Source organism: Mya arenaria, chromosome 16 (genome assembly GCF_026914265.1).
Source record: "Mya arenaria isolate MELC-2E11 chromosome 16, ASM2691426v1".
Classification (NCBI taxonomy): Eukaryota; Metazoa; Mollusca; class Bivalvia; order Myida; family Myidae; genus Mya; species Mya arenaria.
In genome coordinates this window covers 28825389-28841487 of record NC_069137.1, presented here as the reverse complement: position 1 = coordinate 28841487, position 16099 = coordinate 28825389, and the positions used below count along the sequence as shown (strand labels likewise).

The 16099-nt window shown below is 34.3% G+C and overlaps 1 protein-coding gene across 2 annotated transcripts; it reads right to left on the bottom strand.

Annotated features, from left to right (window-relative positions):
* Positions 1-261: 261 nt before the first annotated feature.
* LOC128222167 (uncharacterized) lies at positions 262-14797 on the bottom strand. 2 transcript variants are annotated; one of them, XM_052931048.1, is made up of 8 exons: positions 14699-14797; positions 10659-10820; positions 9587-9769; positions 8333-8617; positions 3171-3245; positions 1786-1865; positions 1278-1362; positions 262-457 (listed from the first exon to the last, which is right to left on the bottom strand). In XM_052931048.1, exons 1-8 carry the CDS (start codon positions 14787-14789, stop codon positions 309-311), a joined length of 1110 nt encoding a protein of 369 aa, XP_052787008.1. In that variant the 5' UTR covers positions 14790-14797; the 3' UTR covers positions 262-308. The 2 variants fall into 2 exon arrangements, with proteins under 2 accessions (XP_052787008.1, XP_052787009.1); XM_052931049.1 differs by having other exon boundaries at positions 10674-10820.
* Between the last annotated feature and the right edge of the window lie 1302 nt (positions 14798-16099).

Here is a 16099-nt window from a genome sequence, read left to right as displayed (position 1 = left end):
GTGCATATGCTTCATTGTTAGTTGCCCTGATAAGAATTGACAACGGATTTAAATTAATCAATTCAAAGATTCCTCGGATCCGTAATACTTAAACGTGTGCCGGGAGTATTTTAGCAATATGTCTTAGCTTTTCAGCAAAGAGCTTGGCGCATGTGATACACTTATGACTATATTATCATACTTATAAAAGTAATGAATACATCTTTATTGTCGGTTATGTACAATGGGTTTAACACAGTATTAATAAATCAAAATCGGAAATATACACACACACCAATACACATATTATTGAAATTACATGTTTGTGTTTACAACTGAGTTAGTTGAGCGCATGCGCAAAAACTGCAATCACGTGGTCCCTTGACGTAACCGGAAGTGCAATGCAGTTGACAAGTGTTGATATGGTTTACACATGGTGTTTCCAATCGAACGGAATGGTCTAGGTCGTCTGCCAGTTCTAAAGAAGAGATTTTAACGAATTCAGATATGTACTAAACAAATCGATATTTGAGAATGTTCGTGGTCTAGGAGTATAAGTGTTGGTCTCTCACAGAAGGGGTCGGAGGTTTGAGCACCAATAACACGAACATACTGAAATCATTTTCAAACTAAAACTCAACTTCTTTTTCGCATTAAAGCATGGAATGGTTCAAAATTACTATGGTTTTACTCTTTAAAATGCGCTTTCTCTAATATATTATGTCGATGAACATCATTTCCCAATATTTAATTTTATTTTTTATTTTTTAAGCCGAAATATTCTTAAGAAATAACTCAAAATAATAAATTTGACTCAAGTGCAAATTTTCCTATAGACTAATTTTTTAATACAATCTTGACAACATATTTTTATCCTCATAATCTATATTATGTGGGGTTTTTTTTTTTAAAAGAGTCGAAACACACTATTATTTTTAATCATACTATGCTTTTATGTGATAGAATGCGTGGAGGTTGTGATTGAGATTTGAGTATTTCGTGATATTTTAGGCGGGGCGCGTTTTCTCAGACTACCAAAATGGAACCTGTGTTGTTGTTTTATCTGGCTTCTACTGACTATAGCTGAAATGAACAACATGTAGTAGAAACTAAATCAGTCATTGTCTACATCAAGCAGTTATTTAATTTTCAGACATTTTTTTCCAATTTACTTCAGCATTCATTTCTCAGCTGTTATGTTCTAAAATGTGATAAATGAACAATTCTGGATAATTACGACAATTGGGTTAATATCATCTATACACTGAACAATGCATTTACTGAATTGAATTACTTACCTAAGGTATCATTTCTGCATGCGCAGTAAAGACAGTCTTCCGGTTGGCTGATAAATCCCTGATGACATTTTCCGTTACATATTACCTAGAGGATTTAAGAAATTTCAAGTTATGGTCAGCCTCATTTATACTTTAAATAATGCTTCACATCCTAGCTCTCGTCATCAGTAACCTATTCGGGTCATTTACCTCAAATTATATAATTTATTTTCCGAGTTCGATTCTCGCCCTATTGTAGAAGTAACTGCCTATTGAAGTACTGGGTTTGTCCCTTGCATTTACAGTGTAGTATTACACGATACCTAGAATCAGACAAAACCATACATTTTTTGAAGTACTGGACTTGAGATGTGCCTTGTAAAATGTGAATAAAATACTTGATTAAATGATAAAGCATCATTCATATTTTATTAAAAAAAGTGAATGTAACGAATCAATTTCATACACATTTCAAAAATCGTTGCTAGCAAAAAATCTGTGGAGGATTCTTTTTAAACTGAACTCTTACTTTGGCCATGATGCACGCCTCTGATGTGTCGGTCATATCAAGGTAATGGGGAACTGTGGTAGACAACTCGTCCACGGGTGCTGAAAAAGGTAATAGGTTACAATAGTAGGTAACTCGCCCAAAGGTGCTGAAGAGGTTATAGGTTATAATAGTAGACAACTCGTCAATATAATGGGCCAATGTTGAAGATAAATCACCCGCAGGTGCTGACAATGTACTGGGTTACAATAGTAGATGACACGTCAAATGGTGCTGAAAATGTGATGAGTAACAGTAGTAGATAACTCGTTCACGGGTGCTGAAAAGTTAATGGGGTTCAGTTTCATATAATTCGTCCACGGGTGCTGAAAAGGTAACGGTATACAGCAGCAGATAATTCGTCCACGGGTGCTGAAAAGGTAACGGTGTACAGCAGCAGATAATTCGTCCACGGGTGCAGAAAATGTGTTCGTGTACAGATAAATCGTCCGAGTAATGGTGTACAGCAGTCGATTACTCGTCCACGGGTGCTGAAAAGGTAATGGTGTACAGCAGTCGATTACTCGTCCACGGGTGCTGAAAAGGTAATGGTGTACAGCAGCAGATAACTCGTCCACGGGTGCTGAAAAGGTAATGGTGTACAGCAGTCGATTACTCGTCCGAGGGTGCTGAAAAAGTAATGGTGTACAGCAAGTGATTACTCGTCCGAGGGTGCTGAAAAAGAAATGGTGTACAGCAGTCGATTACTCGTCCACAGGTGCTGAAAAGGTAATGGTGTACAGCAGTCGATTACTCGTCCGAGGGTGCTGAAAAAGTAATGGTGTACATCAGTCGATTACTCGTCCGAGGGTGCTGAAAAGTAATGGTGTACATCAGTCGATTACCCGTCCGAGAGTGCTGAAAAAGGCATGGTGTACAGCAGCAGATAACTCGTCCACGGGTGCTGAAAATGTATTCGTGTACAGTAGTAAATATCGCGTCCAGGTGTTCTAAGACGTATAGACAAAAGCAGATAAATCGTTCGCGGGTGTTAAAAAGTAATAGTGTACAGCAGCAGATAACTCGTCCAGGGGTGCTGAAAAAGTAATGGTGTACACCAGTAGATAACTCGTCCAGGGGTGCTGAAAAAGTAATGGTGTACACCAGTAGATTAATCGTCCAGGTGTGCTGAAAAAGTAATGGTGTACAACAGTAGATTAATCGTCCGCAGATACTAAACAGATAATGGGGTGCAGAAAATATGGGGAACACTGGAAAATGGTACGCATCCTTACCTGATACTCGGCATTAGAGCCAGTGAGCGCGGACAGACTAACACATAATCAAATCAGTCAATCAGTGACCGACCAATTGTATTGATGTTCAAGTACTTAGCAAGATTAAATCAATCATAATAAATGTTTTACCCTGTGTAGTTGTCGTTGGTCGGAGCTCGACTGGCACTAAGGATAAACACATACAATACTGGCATCCACCAGGACCTGAAATAGACGTTTACGAAGTGGATTTCACGATTGTTTAAAACACGCTTGTATACGTTAAAGCTCAAGGGTGGAACTTGGAGTTTACGTTATAGGGTACGCACATTAGGGACATAACTAGGGGCGAGCGTCATTTTAATCATTCGGAACTCCTCGGCCATTTTTATCGCAAACATACCCGGATGTATGCCGGTACATCAGTTGAAGTAGTTCGTAAATGTCTGATTTATATCATTAATTAAATGTAGTGTTTTAGAGTTGTATTTATTTATTATCTAAGTTTATATTGATTGCCAGTGAAGTATAGTATTTAAAACATTATTAAGATTATCAAGAGTTAAGTCATAAAGTTGAACTGTTAAATAAAATTAATACGCGATCTACTTGCAGCGGACTTTTAAAACGTACCGTTTTTATAGTATGTTAATCGTCCAAATACATAGAGTTTGTTTTTGATAAAATGGTCGAGGAGTTCCAAATGAATTTTAATAAAACTGGAAAGTTTAAAGCGAGGGAACGCTTCTATTCATGGTTCCCGCAACGCATGGAATTAATCCTACCCCGGGTTACAACTGCGTGCACACCGACCTTCGCCCATGTCTTCGGCTCTGAGTCTTCCATCACAGCACCGGAACATTAAATGCCTTCATCAGGAGGACCGACTTCAGTGTGTGTATACCACGTGTTAATTAACGTCATAAATGCTACGTCGGAAGGCAATATTTTGCTTCGAATGAAGACTTAAAACAAGAATAACTTCACTATTTCTTCACCATTTGCGATGAAACATAGCACAGTCTACGCCGCTTACGGAGCCCCACCGTCAGTCTTTTACCAGAGTTTGATTGAGAGTTTAGTTTCTTCAAATTCTTCGACAAACCTTTTCACAATACGGCCGTCTGACGGAGCACTGTCAAAACATTTTTTTGGATACAGGTTTGTCGAAGTGTTTGATTAAACTATTTACGAAGTTATCAAACTTCTGTAATAAAACGAAGGCGGGGCTCTGTAAGCGGCATGGACTGCCCTTTATTTGATTTAAGAAGGTGTAGTAAAAGAAAAGTTATCTTTGATTTTTATACTTCATTTTAAGCAAAATATTGCCGTCCGACGCAGCATATATATGACGTCATTTATCACGTGGTATACACACACTGGACTTGTAAGTAAGCGATTTTTGTCGGATATTGCTGCGTTAAACCGTACCTGCTTTTCAATGTTTGGAATATGCTGTAAATTTTATGTACTAGAAGTTGACAAGATATATTGCCATACATGTATATCAATCGCATAAGAAAACAACTACAACTTAGAGTACGAAAAATGTTAGAGTTATGAAACTTAAGAACTCTTTTCCTTTTATTATGCCATGTATTGTTGTGACCGTAATGAATATTTTTGATATATATTTATAAGTATTATATTTTATCAATATTTCTTTTAACATGTTTAGGACAATACACATTTCTGTCTACAGTGTGTGTATACCACGTGATAAATTGCGTCATAAATGCTACGTTGGAAGGCAATATTTTGCTTCGAATGACGATTTAAAACAAGATAACTTCACCATTTCTCCACCATTTGCGATGAAATATAGCGCAGTCTACGCCTCTTACAGAGCCCCACCTTCGGTCTTTTACCAGAGTTTGATTGAGAGTTTAGTTTTTTCAAACACTTCGACAAACCATTTCACAATACGGCCGTCTGACGGAGCACTGTCAAAACATTATTATGGAAACAGGTTTGTTGAAGTGTTTGATGAAACTAATCACCTAATCAAACTTCTGTAATAAAACGAAGGCGGGGCTCTTTAAGTGGCAAAGACTGCCCTTTGTTTTATTCAAAATGGTGTAGTTTAAGAAAAGTTATCTTTGATTTTAGTCTTCATTTTATGTAAAATGTTACCTTCCGACGTAGCATATATGACGTAATTTATCACGTATACACACACTGTGTCTAGCTGCTAAATAAATTCGTGATGAAACTAGAATGTTCATACGTTGACGTGACCATGACGTCAGCTTATGCACCTGTCAATTGTAACCACACACCCCAAGGTCCGGGGAATAGCGGGGACTTTGGCTTTCGGTCCAGCCAACCCCGGCTAAAATCCCCGCCCTGCGGAGACGAACAGATAGTTAAATCCCCGCCAAATGCCCCCGCACCCCAGGGACCCAAGGTAAGGCCCATTCCCAACTATATTTAAAACGAAGACAAACAAAACCACCGCATTCAAAGGTAAAAACGGCCTATTTCCCCGGCTTTCCCCGGTATACCCCCGGACCTGGGGGGAGGGGGGGCGTGGCTACAATTGACCGGTGCATTACCTTACATTTCAGTGTTAAACTTATATTGTTTATTATCACCAGCTTTAGGTGACAATTGTTTGACCAAATACGCTTTTTTATCAACATTGCGTTTGAAATAGTACGTTAAGGTTATATATAATTATAAAGCATTTTTTATAATTTATTTTACAGATAAGTATTTTCATCATGTGTTGCTTAGCAATTTTAAAAGGATATACTCGTTATTACCAATATTTACAAGTTACCAAATGCAAATGTTTTTAATACATTGAAAGGTCAAAGGGAGATAACGCGAACGTTGAAATTTGCTTGTGCGTACACTGTTCAATATCTAATATAGTCCAGGGAAAATTAAAAAAATAAAATGTGGAGATTTGCACATAGCTTTCACATACTAAAAGTACTACTACTATTTTTCGGGGGGGGGGGGGGGGAAATAAAAGAGAATTTTGGTATTTGCGAATAACTGTGTCCAATTTTGTAATTCAATAACCATACTTACTGTATTATGAGACATTCTTGTATCACATTTGTTACAGTCGTGAAAATGCATTAAGTACTTCATGACTGTGTTGTAACTGACAACATAAGAGACTGCTTAACGTTTCTTGTAAGGTCGGACGTCAAAAAGATTGATTTTGTGCGAAATTGGAACAAAATGCTTGTATGAATTTAGACATCACTTGAAGTTTAAATGGGGGCTCTTTTGGTAATGATTAATGAAAAATGAGATAAATATGCTAAATTTTGCCGGAAGCGGGTTAGTAACGCTTTTAGAAATTCAATGATATTATGTTTGGATTTACAAAATTCTGTTCAATTGATTTTATGACAGTTGTCAATTGGTGTGTTTTTTCATAAAATTGAAATAAAATTATTCTTCTGAAAAAGATATTGCGACCATAAAATTAGTGAGCGAGTAACTTTAACAGTAAATATGTCGATAAACGTTCCCAAAAGCAATAGGGTTATCAATATAAGTAGACAAACATAATTAAAATTATTACAAACTTAGTTCGTTGTGGATTATTTTTGTGCATAGTCTATGGAGTATATGTTCAGATCCCTGTGGAACTTATGCATACATTGTATATATATCAATGCCAATGGAGCTCTTTATGTGAAGCTCTTTACAGGTTGTATATGAAGAAATGTTTAGCTTGTTGTTTCCGAAATTAATACTTGAGGATTTCATATATTTAGACATGAAACTGATATTGTACATTTTATTTATGTGATTGTTTTATGAAGTACCTATCCATAGAACTTGTGTTGAGTTTAAGACCAGAAAATTGCAGAATGCATCCATAATCTTCAGAGCTACTGGGATTTTAGTTTGATAATTCAAACATAGGGTTTTAAAGCTCAGTACATCTTGTGATTTGTACAGTTTGTGAGTGAAGCTCTGTACATCGTATGTGTAAAGCTCTGTATAGCTTGTGTGCAAAACTATGTACATATTGTGCATAAAGCTGTGTAAATCTTATGTGTAAAGCTCTGTATAGCTTTTGTGTAAAGCTCTGTATAGCTTGTGTGTAAAGCTCTGTAAAGCTTGTGTGTGAAGCTCTGTAAAGCTTGTGTGTAAAGCTCTGTACAGTTTGTGTGTAAAGCTCTGTACAGTTTGTGTGTAAAGCTCTGTACATCTTTGTGTAAAGCTCTGTACAGTTTGTGTGTAAAGCTCTGTACAGTTTGTGTGTAAAGCTCTGTACATCTTGTGTTTAAAGCTCTGTACATTTTGTGTGTAAAGCTCTGTACATTTTGTGTGTAAAGCTCTGTACAGTTTGTGTGTAAAGCTCTGTACAGTTTGTGTGTAAAGCTCTGTACAGTCTGTGTGTAAAGCTCTGTACAATTTGTGTGTAAAGCTCTGTACATTTTGTGTGTAAAGCTCTGTACAGTTTGTGTGTAAAGCTCTGTACATCTTGTGTTTTAAGCCTGTACAATTCGTGTGTAAAAACCTGTATATCTTGTGTCAAGGACATTCATACGACTGTGTCTAAAGCTCTTTACTGGTTGTATTTAAGATATATACAACTTGTATGTAAAGCTCTTGACGGTGTATGTGTAAAGCTCTGTTTTTAAATTATCAGCCACGAATCGCAGGATCTTGTTTCCATCTTTGACAAATTCATTTGAAAATGGTACTACTTCTGACGGCAATAGCAATCGTGAATGTGTGACTGAGGCATCAGGCCTATAGAGGGTAAGGAATCACGTGACCCCGACGTGGTTCTCATATGGGTCACCACGGGTCAAAACCAATGTAAACAAACAGGAAAGTTCGTAAATATATTAGATTTGCTTGTTGAAATTTTGGCAAAGAAATGCATCGTTAAAGTACAAGCAAATCCAAAATATTTTACTTGTGCAGAAGAAAATGCATCGGTTGTGACCCCTGGTGACCTATGTGAGAACCCCGTTGAAGTCACGTGATTAATCACCCTTGCTATATATGGGCATTAAAGCTATAAGTGTAAATAAGAATTGTATAAGGGCATCAAGGCGTTGATATAAACGCATCATAGGTTTAAGCGTAAATAAAACATAAATATATATTGATTATAGGCATCAAGACGTGTATTGCAAGTTTGTATAGGTATCGTAGCATTTCATCTTTCGGTGTTAGTAAAGCTTATAATATTATCACAGCTCTCAGTGTAGGTAAGTTTTATATATTATTATAGGCGTCATAGCTGCCATATTTATATATGTCAAGCAAATATTAGCATGTGTTTAATGTTTCCCTCTAAGAATTAATAATTATACATGAAAAGTTACCTTTGATATATTCTCCATCGCAACCTTGTGCGCAGGTTTTTTGTGACGGTATACATGGATCGTTAAACGCACTATTTTTATCACTTGTAGTTGAAATGGAAGTGTTCGCGTTCGTCATGGTAGTTGATGACGTCACATTTGACGTCATAAAAGGTGTTTGTGAAGTTGTTGGAAATATCGCAGTAGTTGTTAGTTTCTGTGTTGTGAAGGTATCCGTGGTTGTTGATGTTGAAGATGTCGATAGGGTTGAACTCGTAGTATCTAAGTTGGTAACTGTTGACTGACCTTGCAAAAAAAGTAGTTTTTTTATCAAGTGTAAGTATTGAAGTAAAACAGTTTACACAAGCGCATGAATTCGGGCTTATGAAGCATCAATTTTGTCGACATCATTTAAGTTTTGCTATAAACATATCAAATACCCATTAGGACATGGCCACAACATAAAGAGGTTACTTACAACAAGATTCACCTCAGCACGTAATGGTAACGTATCATGTTTGTTTGGTATGAATAGTGATTTTTTTTCCTTTCAATTGTTTTTATACATATCTAAATAATGCAATTGAATTTAAAATACTCGTTATAATGCAGTTTATATATTTTGAAAAATAAAGTTTAAGTAAGTAAATTGGCTAAATGAAATACATGAAAAAGAGACTATTAAGATATTCCGATAACTTGGGTCCTGACATGGTAAGTTTTTTTTATCATGAATAAAACTCCATTAACAAGAACAACCTCCGTTCTGTAAAAATAAAATGCCAATGACTCGAGAAAGGAATCAAATACGCTTAAAGGTTAAAAAAGGACTGCCACTTTGTTCTTACTACTGTTTGCAAACCACCTTATCGAAACGTTGTCGTCAATCAGTTAAGCAAATCAAGAATGAAGAAAACCTAAATCCGTACCGCCCAAACACGTATAGTGCAGCATCTTTGAACAGGCGGTTGTTATATAACCGTACCGTTTTAAATCTAGGATTTAATCGATCGATTAAAGTGACACCAATGATCAATGCACATATATTGACGCTTAACGCGTCTTTCCAGTTGTCAAGTTATCGTTATACGTATACGCCAATCGCTAACGGAGTTGACGTTCATAAGCAGAGCCAATCAAATGACTGATGTTTGCATTCAGTCTGATGTGCATTTGGTGAATTTAGGAGGAGTGAAAGCTACATATTATTGAAACGCTAAGTTCATAAGCAAACAACAGTAGTATTTAAGTTCAATCCATGTAACACAATAATACCTTGGGTAGTTAAAGCAGCAGCTGTAGTATTCATTGGGGAAAGTGTAGAGTTGATTGCACTGTCCGCGCATGCGCAATACTGGCAACCGTTGGTACCCAGCTTAAAGCCATTAGTACACTGGTTTCTACAATGGCGGATGGCCGGGTTGCAGGGCTTATCCAGAAGTACCCCACCACTCACAACTGTAAACAAAAGGTAGATTACCGTCTTTAACGTGCGTTGTTATTTAATGACATTTGGTTGATTACGTATATATATATATATATATATATATATATATATATATATATATATATATATATATATATATATATATATATATATATATATATTGTATAACCTGTTGAGAATCAAGAACGTGTTTCTAAACCCAATTACAACAGTCACATGTGACAGCATTAAACACATTTGTAGACAGGAAGTAAAAAAGTTCATTGGAGAAAAAGATCCTGTTACTTAGAGTTTATCAAGCCCTTTTCATAAAACATAACGGATAGCATATCAATGTTTTTAAAACGGCTCGCATTTGTTAGAATGATATGAACAGTTTGGGTACATATACATTCACACTACTTTATACCAATTATATCCATGAGGTGATGAAATATCAGGATTTGTTTTCATGAGCTCATGCATTGCTTAATATTTAAGTATCACTTTGTTGATATGTCATATGTAGCAACACATACTCGTGTATTGCTTATTGTCTAACATGTGTATTTATCTATTTCGTATACCTTTATGATGAGAAACCGTAATGGTTTAAATCAATTAAATTATGTTCTGTTCTGTTCTGTTCTGTTCTTATATCGTATATACACATACATACATGTTCTGTCTAATGAAAATATGTAAAGCTCACCGCGTACCTTTTCAAATCATTTTATATAGAGAAAATTCTCGAAGGCAAATTCCGTGAAGGTTCACATAAGGTAAAAATGGAATTTGTTATAAATGTTCAAATGTTAACACTGATCAAACTAATGCGGGCCCAGAGCGTGAAAGGAAATCTATGCTATGCAAACTATAGAAGTGTAAACATGGATTGAGTATTTGTTATAATTTAGTTACATGTAACCTTCACACCCTGTTGCGTTGTTTGCTCAACCGTGACGGATGCGCATTGACATAGTAGACAACCAGAAGTTGATGAGACGTAACCATTCGGACATATCCGTGTACACACTCCACAAAACTGGTCTAAAAGGAATCGTCTGGTTTTGGTTTGGCTTTCTACAATATAGAGAAAAATGTGTTGGGAATCGCAAAATAGAGCAACAGAATATAGGCTGTCTACCATATAGAAGAAAAATGTGTTTGGTGATGTTCGTATCATAACCGTGTTTCGAAGACCCTAACCCGAAACGGAAACATACGATCATCCTGCTGACACAGTTTCAAAAAGTTTTAAAATATGCTCTTATTTGAGGCCATATCAAATTGATAATATGTTCAGGGTCATCTTGTTTTGTATATAGTATATGGCTGAGGAAACTGCATCATTGAAGCTTGTATAATAGTTACACAAGTAAAAAAGGATAACATTAACCATAAAATCGAGTAAGCATCAGTTATAAGGAAGAAGAAGAATATCAACCATAAAATCGAGTTACCCTTTGTTGTTTAGAAGTTTGATAAAATCGAGTTACTTTCCGTTATTTAGAAGTATGATAAAATCGAGTTACCTTCCGTTATTTAGAAGTATGATAGAATCGAGTTGCCTTCCGTTATTTAGAAGTATGATAAAATCGAATTACCTTCCGTTAATTAGTAGTATGATAAAATAGAGTTACCTTCCATTATTTATAAGTATGATAAAATCGAGTTACCTTCTGTTATTTAGAAGTATGATAAAATAGAATCACCTTCCGTTATTTATAAGTATGATAAAATCGAGTTACCTTCCGTTATTAAAAATATGATAAAATCGAGTTACCTTCCCTTATTTAGTAGTATGATAAAATCGAGTTACCTTCCATTATTAATTAGTATGATAAAATCGAGTTACCTTCGTTATTTAGAAGTATTATAAAATTGAGTTACCTTCCTTATTTATAAGTATGATAAAATCGTGTTACCTTCCGTTATTTAGAAGTATGATAAAATCGATTGACCTTCCGTCATTCAGAAATTTGATAAAATTGAGTTACCTTCCGTAATTTAGAAGTTAGATAAAATCGAGTTACCTTCTGTTATTTAGAAAATAATATAGGTCTAGTTTAAACTCATTTATTTTACAACGATAATGAAACAAGTATGTTAATGATAAAATCAAGTTACCTTCCGTTATTCAGATTTTTTTTAGTATAAAATCAAGTTACCTTCCGTTATTTAGAAGTATGATAAAATCAAGTTACCCTCCGTTATAAAGAAGTATGTTAAAACGAATTACCTTTCGTGTTTTAGAAGTATGATAAAATCGATTATATTCTGTTATTTAGCATTCTGATAAAATCGGGTTACCCTCCGTTATTTAGAAAATTGATAAAATCGAGTAACTTTCCGTTATTCAGAAATTTGATAAAATCGAGTTACCTTCCGTTATTTAGAATTTTGATATTATTGAGTTACCTGCCGTTATTTAGAAATTTGATAAAATCAAGTTACCTTCCGTTATTTAGCAGTATGATAAAATCGAGTTACCTTCCGTTATTTAGAAATTTGATAAAATCAAGTTACGTTCCGTTATTTAGCAGTATGATAAAATCGAGTTACCTTCTGTTAATTAGTAGTATGATAAAATCGAGTTACCTTCGTTATTTAGAAGTATTATGAAATTGAGTTACCTTCCTTATTTATAAGTATGATAAAATTGAGTTACCTTCCGTTATTTAGCAGTATGATAAAATCGAGTTACCTTCTGTTAATTAGTAGTATGATAAAATCGAGTTACCTTCGTTATTTAGAAGTATTATGAAATTGAGTTACCTTCCTTATTTATAAGTATGATAAAATTGAGTTACCTTCCGTTATTAAGAAGTTAGATAAAATCGAGTTACCTTCTGTTATTCAGATTTTTTTTTATATAAAATCAAGTTGCCTTCCGTTTTTTAGAAGTATGATAAAATCAAGTTACCCTCCGTTATAAAGAAGTATGTTAAAACGAATTACCTTTCGTGTTTTAGAAGTATGATAAAATCGATTATATTCTGTTATTTAGCATTCTGATAAAATCGAGTTACCCTCCGTTATTTAGAAAATTGATAAAATCGAGTAACTTTTCGTTATTCAGAAATTTGATAAAATCGAGTTACCTTCCGTTATTTAGAATTTTGATATTATTGAGTTGCCTTCCGTTATTTAGAAATTTGATAAAATCAAGTTACCTTCCGTTATTTAGCAGTATGATAAAATCGAGTTACCTTCCGTTATTTAGAAATTTGATAAAATCAAGTTACCTTCCGTTATTTAGCAGTATGATAAAATCGAGTTACCTTCCGTTATTTAGAAGTATGATAAAATCGAGTTACCTTCCGTTATTTAGCAGTATGATAAAATCGAGTTACCTTCCGTTATTTAGCAGTATGATAAAATCGAGTTACCTTCCGTTATTTAGCAGTATGATAAAATCGAGTTACCTTCCGTTATTTAGAAGTATGATAAAATCGAGTTACCTTCAGTTATTTAGAAAAATAATATCAGTCTAGTTCAAATTTATTTATTTCACAATGATTATGAAACAAGTCTGTAAATAGGTATGAGGTTGAATTAAGCAGTTGTTTTTTCTTGATATTTGTTTGTTTCTGCAAATGGTACTTTAATTTAGAAATTGGAACCTGAACCTAAACATAAAATTAAATTGGTTTGGACTAATCTTATAACCATTGAATCGTCGTTCAGAAAGGAGGAAAATAAATAAAACTAGAAAACAACAAACAAATAAATCATATAAACGCATTCCAAGCTATCCACGTGAATTTCTAAAACAAAGGACAACTTTTGTTAGTGTTAACATATAGTTGAACACTAGTTACCGATTTAGTTGCTAATTTAAGACATCCGACATCGCTCTATTAAAGGTCCATTAATGTTAAATGTTAAATTAAGAAATTTGATGATTACTGACCCAATATAATTTATGCTTAATTTGAAAGGTATTTGATGGATGATTACTATAATTTGTAAAATTTGAACTATAAAAGTTACTACATTTTGTATTTTGTAAGATGTTTATGTACAAAACTGGTTTGCAGAAATTAATAACTCATCCAGAGCAAAATCATATGTGCTGTTTGCAGATTTTAAGTTACAATCTTACTTGTGTGATGTAAATATTGTAAAATTTCGGAAAGCCCTTACGAGGTTAAGACTCTCATCACATAGACTAAAAATCGAGGCCGGTAGATGGCATAAACCTGAATCTATACCTGTTAGTGAACGAAAATGTCAAATTTGCAATATCCTCGAAGATGATTTTTTGTTAGAATGTACATTGTATAATGATTTAAGAAAACAATACATCAGTAAATATTATTGGAAAAGACCAAATGTACTGAAATGTGTTGAACTTATTGCTAGTGATAGGAAAGCTACATGTAGAAAATTATCGATGTATGTACATAAAGCTTTTGAATTAAGAAATACATTTGTTTATATCTAACATATGTAATAAGTTTATATCTGTATAACAGCCACTGTCTCCTCACTGCGATAATATTATAGTATTATATATATAATAGTTTGAATTATATATTAATATAGTGTTATATATATATATATATTAAAGTTTGAATTATATAATAATATAGTGTTAGTTATTGTAAAAAAATAAATAAACAATAATGTATCTATGAAATTGTATTTGACCACTGATGAATTGTCATGATATATGTATACATGCAAAATTCTTGTATGCTCATGGGCCTATGGCCTTTATGCATTTGAAATAAACTATATATTTAAACTATATATATATATTATATTAAATATATGTACTATGCATTTCAACTCAAATCGGGTGTAGAATGACTTATTGCGTTCATTGAAGGACTCAAAAAAATTGCTTAATAATTTTCAGTACAAATTTGACATTTTCTATTTCCAATTAATACAATAAATATCCATTTAAAATTGAACATTGGCAAATAAATCATCATATAACATCAACCAACCGTTTTCAGTCACTGTACAATCCATACCGAAAATGAAACACGCCATTGTTATAACAATGCTTACAGAATATTGTTTTAAAATTTGAAACATTTTGATATAAGATGCTCTGAATGGATAATTTATTAAAGTGAAAGTAAGGTGTGGCGGTTTTATCGCACTAAGTTACGTCACTGAACGCGAAATGAGGTCAAATTTGGCGCACCTAATGTTCTCAAAGAGAATGTGGTTTAGTGTTACTTGGTGCAACTAGCAAACCTTTCACATCGCTTATACGAAACAAGAATGAATTGTTTGACTGTGCAGTGAAATCTTTAATGTATACAATCAAGTACATTGTCATTTAAGAGTGCTATGAAATTGAATCCAGAATGTAATATGTTTGTGATGTTGTGTAAATTCATGATTGTCAGCAAAGTTAACTAGTTAAAATGTAATGAAATCCTCTTAAGACTATGATATTAACAAAAGTATACGCTTAATGTTTAGTTTCCAAAGCCTCTTTATATGAATAATATGTTAATTGATATGCTCATTCTGTCATAAATGTATGACATGAGTTAACTGATTGAACATGAACATAATAATTAAGTTATATAGGTTGTACTAGGCGAACACAGCGATCCAATAAGCAAAAACAGGGGCGTTAAAACTAATGCCTGTAAGAACAATGCATCAGAAACATGAAATAATGTTAATTATTTAAGATTGTTTAACAATTTTGGTTTAAATAACATTGTAATGTTCATAGTTATCTCCCCTCAACTCACGTATAAAATAACCGCCCAAATAGCTCAATGGTAGTAAGTCGCTAGGAGTCAGGAGGTCCCGGGTTGAATCCCGGACCGCGTCATACGGAAAGACGTTAAAAATGTTAACGGTAGCTCCTTGGCCTGGCGCTCGGCATAGAGGATAGTACTGTGTATATTTGAGTACTGGTAAAACACAGGAAAGTTGTCTCCAATATATATGTGTTTACAACGGGCACAATCAAGATTCAAAAGAATGTTGAGTAACAAACACGCATACATGCCATATTTCTGAGAGGCTTCCCAGCGGATTTTGGTCTGAATTCCAGGGGATTTTGATGATACACCAGGGGATTTTTACGCGACGAAAATTTGCGCAATATCTGCATTTATAATATAAGAATAAATACAGAAATACACTCAAATTACAATAATTTTTGGACTTAGTCATCATGGTCCTTCCAGGGGATATGAATCCCCCGGCGGGGGACCAGGGGATGGGTCGAAATTCCGGGGGATTTCCCCCCCCCCGCCGGGGGATATGGCATGTATGAACACGGATTTCCTTGTATATTACTATGTTTACTCTGCTAATACCTACATCTGACTGCGAATTGCAGTACCTGCTATATAATGCCACATATGGCTTTTTAT

Excerpts from the sequence above, each read along its gene's own strand:
- LOC128222167 (XM_052931048.1), bottom strand. The coding sequence starts at position 14,789 with ATGTTTCAAATTTTAAAACAATATTCTGTAAGCATTGTTATAACAATG. Across the intron at positions 10,821-14,698 it reads TTGTACAGTGACTGAAAACG|AAAGCCAAACCAAAACCAGA; the intron begins GTTGGTTGATGT and ends TCTATATTGTAG. Across the intron at positions 8,618-9,586 it reads TGCTGCTTTAACTACCCAAG|GTCAGTCAACAGTTACCAAC; the intron begins GTATTATTGTGT and ends TTTTTTTGCAAG.